General features: G+C 45.4%; 1 protein-coding gene across 3 annotated transcripts in view; it reads right to left on the bottom strand.

The window, feature by feature from the left end:
- Nucleotides 1-2,264: 2,264 nt before the first annotated feature.
- The window catches only part of ILKAP (ILK associated serine/threonine phosphatase), a 165,637-nt gene continuing 158,513 nt past the window's right edge, over nucleotides 2,265-9,388 (bottom strand). For all 3 annotated transcript variants that reach the window (XM_063915800.1, XM_063915797.1, XM_063915798.1), the window contains exons 7-10: nucleotides 4,812-4,933; nucleotides 4,066-4,185; nucleotides 2,809-2,890; nucleotides 2,265-2,720 (exon numbers count right to left, since the gene is read on the bottom strand). In XM_063915800.1, coding sequence (XP_063771870.1) covers nucleotides 2,580-2,720; nucleotides 2,809-2,890; nucleotides 4,066-4,185; nucleotides 4,812-4,933 — 465 coding nt within the window. In that variant the 3' untranslated portion in view covers nucleotides 2,265-2,579. The remainder of the gene's footprint in view (nucleotides 2,721-2,808; nucleotides 2,891-4,065; nucleotides 4,186-4,811; nucleotides 4,934-9,388) is intronic.

Here is a 9,388-nt window from a genome sequence, read left to right as displayed (position 1 = left end):
TTTTTCTGGGTCCGAAAGGACTGAACCTGATAAAATGGCGCCTTCTTAGGCTGTGAGGGGACATGGGGTAAAAATGCTGACTTCCCAGACGTTGGTGGAAACTAGGTCGGAGAGACCATCCCCAAATAATTCCCCCCCCTTATAAGGCAAAACTTCCATGTGCCTTTTGGAATCTGCATCTCCAGTCCACTGGCGAGTCCATAAGCATCTCCTAGCAGAGATGGACAATGCACTTATTTTAGATGCCAGCCGGCAGACTTCCCTCTGTGCATCTCTCATATATAAGACTGAGTCTTTGATATGGTCAATTGTTAGCAGAATCGTGTCTCTGTCTAGTGTGTCAATATTTTCTGACAGTTTTTCCGACCACGCAGCGGCAGCACTGCACATCCATGCTGATGCAATAGCTGGTCTAAGTATAATGCCTGAGTGTGTATATACAGACTTCAGGATCGCCTCCTGCTTTCTATCAGCAGGTTCCTTAAGGGCGGCCGTATCTTGAGACGGTAGTGCCACCTTTTTAGACAAACGTGTGAGCGCTTTATCCACTCTAGGAGGTGTTTCCCAACGTAACCTATCCTCTGGCGGGAAAGGGAACGCCATTAGTACCTTCTTAGGAATTACCAATTTCTTATCAGGGGAAGCCCACGCTTCTTCACACACTTCATTTAATTCATCTGACGGGGGAAAAACTACAGGTAGTTTTTTCTCCCCAAACATAATACCCTTTTTTGTGGTACCTGGATGTAAATCAGAGATATTTAACACCTCTTTCATTGCCTCAATCATGCAGTGAATGGCCTTAATGGGCATTAAATTTGACTCCTCGTCGTCGACACTGGTGTCAGTATCCGTGTCGACACCTACTTGTGCCATCTGAGATAGCGGGCGTTTCAGAGCCCCTGATGACTTTTGAGACACCTGGACAGGCACGAGCTGAGAACTCGGCTGTCCCGCAGTCGTCATGTCGTCAAATTTCTTATGTAATGAGTCTATACGTGCACTCATTTCTTTCCATAAGCACATCCACTCAGGTGTCTGCCCCCCAGGGGGTGACATCCCTTCTAAAGGCATCTGCTCCGCCTCCACCTCATTATCCTCATCAAACATGTCGACACAGCCGTACCGACACACTCCACACACACAGGGAATGCTCAATAGAGGACAGGACCCACAAAAGCCCTTTGGGGGGACAGAGTGAGAGTATGCCAGCACACACCAGAGCGCTATATAAGGCAGGGACTAACTGAGTTATGTCCCTTATAGCTGCTTTTTAATATAAACTATATACTGTGCCAAATTAAATGCCCCCCCTCTCTCTTTTTTACCCTTTTCTGTAGAGTAGTCTGCAGGGGAGAGCCAGGGAGCTTCCTTCCAGCGGAACTGTGAGGGGAAAATGGCGCCCAGTGTGCTGAGGGAGATAGCTCCACCCCTTTTCCGCGGCCTATTCTCCCGCTTTTTTATGGAATCTGGCAGGGGTATTTACCTCATATATAGCCCCTGGGGCTATATATTGAGGTATTTTTGCCAGCCAAGGTGTTTTTATTGCTGCCTCAGGGCGCCCCCCCCCAGCGCCCTGCACCCTCAGTGACCGGAGTGTAAAGTGTGAGAGGAGCAATGGCGCACAGCTGCAGTGCTGTGCGCTACCTTGGTGAAGACTGATGTCTTCATGCCGCCGATTTTCCGGACCATCTTCTTGCTTCTGGCTCTGTAAGGGGGACGGCGGCGCGGCTCCGAGACCGAACATCAAGGCTGGGCCTGCGGTCGATCCCTCTGGAGCTAATGGTGTCCAGTAGCCTAAGAAGCCCAATGCGGCTGCAAGCAGGCGAGTTCGCTTCTTCTCCCCTTAGTCCCTCGCTGCAGTGAGCCTGTTGCCAGCAGGTCTCACTGAAAATAATAAACCTAAGACTATCTTTCTTCTAAGAGCTCAGGAGAGCCCCTAGTGTGCATCCAACCTCGGCCGGGCACAAAATCTAACTGAGGCTTGGAGGAGGGTCATAGTCGGAGGAGCCAGTGCACACCAGGTAGTCCTAAATCTTTCTAGAGTGCCCAGCCTCCTTCGGAGCCCGCTATTCCCCATGGTCCTTTCGGAGTTCCCAGCATCCACTAGGACGTTAGAGAAAAATGTATGTTTCTATTATATGCATACAGTTATAATTGGTCACAGACGGTTTTAGACTAAAGAAAAAATAAAACATCCTGTCATTCATACAGATGCAGAGAAGGGATGCACTGTACCTCAAAGCAAGCAGTACAAGACAACATGTGTGAAATACTTTTTTACTAAAGTATACCATCACAAAATAATAATAAAATAAAAGTCACACTGAACAGATAACCACCAAAGCAGCTACCTGCAGAAAGGAATCAAACCTAAATAACACATCTTCGTCTGAACTTAAAACAGATGATCGTATATCCAAAATGTCCCCAGTACTAGAGTAGCAGCCCTCTGAATGGCACTGTGGGCGAACAGCATCTTATCTGGCAGAGGTTGGGAGGTTGGTTTATAATCCGAGATGAAAGGAGTAACTTTTGGTGTATTACTAGTCATCCCTTGTTATGTCCCTACCACAGTGTCAGTGTTGAATCTGTACCAGGAGTACGGTGACATTGTCAGCGGCACCGCGGCGCACGGCTTCGTTGGCAAGGCGATGGCAGGCAGATTCATATCTGTTGTCTGTGTCGGGTGTGCTGTCTTCTTCCTTGGAGCCTTCATCCTGTAAGTGGGTGACATATCAGACCTCAGGAAAGGATATCTAAATACTTAATTTTAGCTCATACAGCCCCACTACTAAGCCAACTTACCTGCACGTGGCTAAGGATGAAATTTACAGCCTCTTCTGCTGAGAAGGCCTTGAAAAGGCCATCGCAGGCTAATAAAACAAACCTATAGGGAATACGATCAGCAAAAATAAATATATAAATGAAATGAAAGCTGTAAAGTTCAGAAAAAGGATAATGCACAGACACATGGTGAAGATGTTATCTCTATTAGTTTGGGAAATGTGACAAGTGACACAAACATGTCAACCTCAAAACATTTCTCACTGTATTGTGTGCAGAAACGTGTATATGAAAACAGTGGTTTCTGGTCTTCCTTTGGGTAAGGCCCAGATCTTGGGACTGCACAGTCCCATCTACTCGCTTTAGAAGCACCAGTATATTCATTTTACATTTTATTTTATTGTCCTAAGGTATTGCTCAGAGAAGCCTAATGTCGGCCTTCATTTATGAGACAAAGGACATTTGGCCTTCCTCTTAATGTTTGCCTTTGGCTTTTTCCTTAAAGGCTTTTAGAATCACAATGTGCTTTCCCATACAAAAAAAAAAAAAAGTGCATCATGAAGGTGCAAACCGTATCATATAAAAAGATTAGAATAAAACCTGTTTAACAAGACATTCTCCCGAGTATACCTTATTTGCTACTTTATGGAGAAGGAAAAAGCTGTGCTACTCATTAATACGCCTTCTGCAATATGTCATTATGTTTCAGTATTCTTGTACTATAGAACAAAATCTGGCTTCTGGCAGGTGAGTGCACAATTGGGCACGTTCATGAACCCTCTGCAAGATGCTCCCTGATACACTCAGCTCCAGTGCACATGCAACATTTTAAATCTATTTGTTGTTACGCCTTAAACAAACTAGCCCACCATGAGTAATATACTGGGATCTCTTCTTCTCCATACCAACTTAACTAATGAAAGTAATTAGGTGATTAATATCCGCATCACAGAAAGTCATCCAGAAAAGGTGAAACATATAGGAGGCGATCCTCTGGGATGTCAAACGGACAATGGGTGCTGGTTTAAATACTGTAGGCTTTAAGGTCATCTCAAAATAACGTAACTAACAGATAACACAATTATAGGGACACTATATAGACCAAACAAATTATTCTAAGTTATTGACATACAGTACATTACGTTAATGAAGCAATTTGGGTTCTCCATAACACACAGTAAAATACAGGACAGTGGCTGTGTTTATAAGTTAGTGGGCGTACTTGTATGTGTAGCCATCACGTTGTACTACTACAAGTGTGACGACACGCTCATTTACCTGTCACTGTCCGTGAGAGGACACCTTTTCACATCTGGCGTGCTGATGACCCCCCACCGCTTGTACTGCCCATCTCCTAGTGAGCGAGACACCTCCAACACTCCGAGAACTCTGCCATCTCTGCGGAACACAAAGCACACAAGGTTCTCAAGGAAGAGATGCTGAAAGAAGAGCTACTGTCTGAATAACCAAAGACATTTAACCATCATCTAAATTAAGGTCAATGCACTACAGTAGTGATTTTGTACCCTTGTACAATGTACAGTCCTGTAAAGCCATGCAAGACTGATGAAGAGTAAAGTGTGTGTGAGAAACAGCATATCTTAGTCTGGAGTGTTCTGTAAGAGATTTGGAGCTGGGAGGCATCTTAGAGCTCATATCTTGGTGAAACTTTTTCAGCAAATATAACCCCCGGGCAGAGCAGTCTGTGCAGTGTGGCCTATGCTGATAACTGGCTGGCATTTCACAGAATTTGCTGATTCTGCAGAACACTGTACACACCCCAGAGCTGGGGGCTCCTCCGCCCTGAAGGGAGTGCGTGATGGAATTAGAAACCAGAAAACTCTATTAAGTAACACTCAAAGAACATATCAGGTAATCAGTTGCCAGGTTCACACATAAATTATGGTGGAATCTACAATTAAAGACTAACAGGATTTTGTAGTGTATGCTTATTGTACGGATAAATTGGGAGCGATTCTGGAATAGGTAGCTGGCTACACACTTATATGGGCAGAGATGCTCACCTCACATTGCCCCCCGCTCTCTGGATTCTCATCCGCTCTTCATACTGTGTGGGGTTGTGTTCTCTACTCAAGCTTAAAACAGTGGGTTTCTGAGTCTCCTCATTAATCCGGCAGAGTAAAGCCTAACACAAAGGAGAGAGTACAGAGGAATGTTGGAATAAGGATATGGGCTGAAGAAACTATAGTGACTAATGTTCAAATGCAGATTGTACAGCTGGAGACGTATGCATACCGTTAGGACCACAAACATGTACAACTGTATAACAGAACAAGTGCCATCTAAAACATTATGGTTGGTGTCTTTTTTTTTTTTTTACCAGTATTCTTATAGGGCTCCCCAAAATGCTGGAAAAAACTCTTTGCTCATCAGTCACAGGCACCAAGTTGTATTATAACCGATGCACAAATAGCTGGTAGAAACCATCCAGATATAAGTTTGTATAAAAGCAGATATCTGTAGTGTCCTAAACTCACTATCAGCAGAACTAAGCTTGTCCCTCGTACTCAGCTCTACATGTTCATGTTGCTGCCCAATCGGCCTCGGCCTGAGAATGTAGCATGGACTCTACCCCTTTCTATACCCACTCGGAAACACTGAGCCTTATGTAGGAGCTTTATAAGTAAGCTTCTTTCAATCATAATGTGCCCTGTAACGTATAGCCCCTACATAGCAATAGAAAAAACAAGCTCATTTATTTTTTTTATATATGACTTTTGTAAATTAGTACAATTCACTCTAAAGTGGACGCTTATGTATACACAGATAGCTTCCATTTTGTGTGCTTCTCAAAATGGATGACTTCATTGTGTGTGATACTTGTTGGGTACTTGTTATTCAGAAGTTGTGGAGTGACGAGCGTGGAATATGAACTGACCGCAAAAAATAAGATTTTACTTACCGGTAAATCTATTTCTCGTAGTCCGTAGTGGATGCTGGGGACTCCGTAAGGACCATGGGGATAGACGGGCTCCGCAGGAGACATGGGCACTTTAAGAAAGAATTTAGGTTCTGGTGTGCACTGGCTCCTCCCTCTATGCCCCTCCTCCAGACCTCAGTTAGAGAAACTGTGCCCAGAAGAGCGGACCATACAAGGAAAGGATTTTGGTAATCCAGGGCAAGATTTATACCAGCCACACCAATCACACCGTATAACATGTGATAACAACCAGTTAACAGTATGACAAATAACAGAGCATCAGGTCAAACCCTGATGCAACCATAACTTAACCCTTACTGAAGCAATAACTATATACAAGTATTGCAGAAGAAGTCCGCACTTGGGACGGGCGCCCAGCATCCACTACGGACTACGAGAAATAGATTTACCGGTAGGTAAAATCTTATTTTCTCTAACGTTCTAGTGGATGCTGGGGACTCCGTAAGGACCATGGGGATTATACCAAAGCTCCCAAACGGGCGGGAGAGTGCGGATGACTCTGCAGCACCGATTGAGCAAACACAAGGTCCTCCTCAGCCAGGGTATCAAACTTGTAGAACTTTGCAAAAGTGTTTGAACCAGACCAAGTAGCCGCTCGGCAAAGCTGTAATGCCGAGACCCCTCGGGCAGCCGCCCAAGAAGAGCCCACCTTCCTAGTGGAATGGGCCTTAACTGATTTTGGCAGCGGCAATCCAGCCGCAGAATGAGCCTGCTGAATCGTGTTACAGATCCAGCGAGCAATAGTTTGCTTTGAAGCAGGAGCACCAAGCTTGTTGGAAGCATACAGGATAAACAAAGACTCTGTTTTCCTGACCCTAGCCGTTCTGGCTACATAAACCTTCAAAGCCCTGACCACATCAAGTAACTCGGAATCCTCCAAGTCAGTAGTAGCCACAGGCACCACAATAGGTTGGTTCATATGAAATGATGAAACCACTTTCGGCAGAAATTGTGGACGGGTCCGCAATTCTGCTCTATCCGCATGGAAAACCAGATAGGGGCTTTTATGTGACAAAGCCGCCAACTCTGACACACGCCTAGCCGAAGCCAAGGCTAATAGCATGACCACCTTCCACGTTAGATATTTCAACTCCACCGTTTTGAGTGGTTTAAACCAGTGGGATTTCAGGAAACTCAACACCACGTTAAGATCCCAAGGTGCCACTGGAGGCACAAAAGGGGGCTGAATATGCAGCACTCCCTTTACAAACGTCTGAACTTCAGGTAGAGAAGCCAACTCCTTTTGAAAGAAAATGGATAGGGCAGAAATCTGGACCTTAATGGAACCCAATTTTAGGCCCAAATTCACTCCGGACTGTAGGAAGTGAAGGAAACGGCCCAGCTGGAATTCCTCCGTAGGAGCATTCCTGGCCTCACACCAAGCAACATATTTTCGCCATATACAGTGATAATGTTGAGCTGTCACGTCCTTCCTAGCCTTTATCAGCGTAGGAATGACCTCATCCGGAATGCCTTTCTCTGCTAGGATCCGGCGTTCAACCGCCATGCCGTCAAACGCAGCCGCGGTAAGTCTTGGAACAGACAGGGCCCCTGTTGCAACAAGTCCTGTCTTAGAGGAAGAGGCCACGGGTCCTCTGTGAGCATTTCTTGCATGAGTATTGTTCTCACTCCTCTTTTTCTTATTATCCTCAGCACCTTGGGTATGAGAGGAAGAGGAGGAAATACATAGACCGACTGGAACACCCACGGTGTCACCAGGGCGTTTACAGCTATCGCCTGAGGGTCTCTTGACCTGGCGCAATACCTCTGTAGCTTTTTGTTGAGGTGGGATGCCATCATGTCCACCTGTGGCAGTTCCCATCGACTTGTAATCTGTGCGAAGACTTCCTGATGAAGTCCCCACTCTCCCGGGTGGAGGTCGTGTCTGCTGATGAAGTCTGCTTCCCAGTTGTCCACTCCCGGGATGAACACTGCCGACAGTGAGCTTACGTGATTCTTCCGCCATCGCCACTCTGCTCCTTGTGCCGCCTTGGCGGTTTACATGAGCCACTGCGGTGATGTTGTCTGACTGAATCAGAACCGGTTGGTCGCGAAGCAGGATCTCCGCTTGACGTAGGGCGTTGTATATGGCTCTTAGTCCCAGGATGTTGATGTGAAGGCAAGTCTCTTGACTTGACCACAGACCTTCGAAATTTCTTATCTGTGTGACTGCACCCCAACCTCGGAGGCTTGCGTCCGTGGTCACCAGGACCCAGTCCTGAATGCCGAATCTGCGGCCCTCGAGAAGGTGAGCGCTCTGCAGCCACCACAGGAGTGACACCCTGGCCCTGGGGGATAGGGTGATTAACCGATGCATCTGAAGATGTGATCCGGACCACTTGTCCAGTAAGTCCCATTGAAAAGTCCTCGCATGGAACCTGCCGAAGGGAATGGCCTCGTATGATGCCACCATCTTTCCCAGGACACGAGTGCAGTGATGCACTGACACCCGTTTTGGTTTTAATAGGTTCCTGACCAGTGTCATGAGTTCCTGAGCTTTCTCCATCGGGAGATAAACCCTTTTCTGGTCTGTGTCTAGAATCATGTCCAGGAAAGGCAGATGAGTCGTAGGAACCAACTGTCACCTTGTCCCTCCGCTATCCATTTGGGGTACCCCGTAGTAACGTGATCATATTTAAGACCAGAACCCGCCTCTGAGAAGAAGAAAACTTTATAACATCTGTGACGGACTCTACAATCCGTAACTTCAGTGTCATTCCAGAACTTCCATTTCCACTGTGTACTCAATTCAATACAGAACCACATTAAGGTGTAAAAGAGGTGGGACGCCACACTCTATTCACACCACAATTTTTGGACTGATAATTTTTCATTTCTTAATCTTAGTTACCTGTAACATTACGAACTTTCTATTATTTTTAATTTTATTTTATTTTTATTTATGATACCTACATATTACTAATTTTTCTTTCGGTCACACTGGTTTGCATTTTGCAAATTATGAATTTACAATACTTATGTTAGTATATTAAATATTATTATTCATATTGTTTGCCTTTTCACTTCTGTTTTTCTACATAATATCCACAAAATTTTCACACAGGCGCAGTTGTGAAACTTTGATAACGTCATTTATTAACTCTCTGGAGGCTTTGGGTTTAGCCCCAATCACGTATTGCTGCCACCCTCATAATATCCATATAAGTAGAGCGTTGGTTACATTTGTATTTAGTAGGAACCAACTGCGACTTTGGAATATTTAGAATCCAGCCGTGTTGCCGTAACACTTCCAGAAAAAGTGCTACGCTGATCAGCAACTGCTCTCTTGATCTCGCTTTTATGAGGAGATCGTCCAAGTATGGGATAATTGTGACTCCTTGCTTCCGCAGGAGTACCATCATTTCCGCCATTACCTTGGTAAATATTCTCGGTGCCGTGGAGAGACCAAACGGCAACGTCTGAAATTGGTAATGACAATCCTGTACCACAAATCTGAGGTACGCCTGATGAGGTGGATAAATGGGGACATGAAGGTATGCATCCTTTATGTCCAGAGACACCATAAAATCCCCCCCTTCCAGGCTTGCGATGACCGCTCTCAGCGATTCCATCTTGAACTTGAACCTTTTCAGGTATATGTTCAGGGATTTTAAATTCAATATAGGTCTGACCGAACCA

Source organism: Pseudophryne corroboree, chromosome 4, assembly GCF_028390025.1.
Source record: "Pseudophryne corroboree isolate aPseCor3 chromosome 4, aPseCor3.hap2, whole genome shotgun sequence".
Lineage (NCBI taxonomy): Eukaryota > Metazoa > Chordata > Amphibia > Anura > Myobatrachidae > Pseudophryne > Pseudophryne corroboree.
Note: the sequence above shows the minus strand (reverse complement) of the source record. Positions and strands in the feature narration are given on the sequence as shown.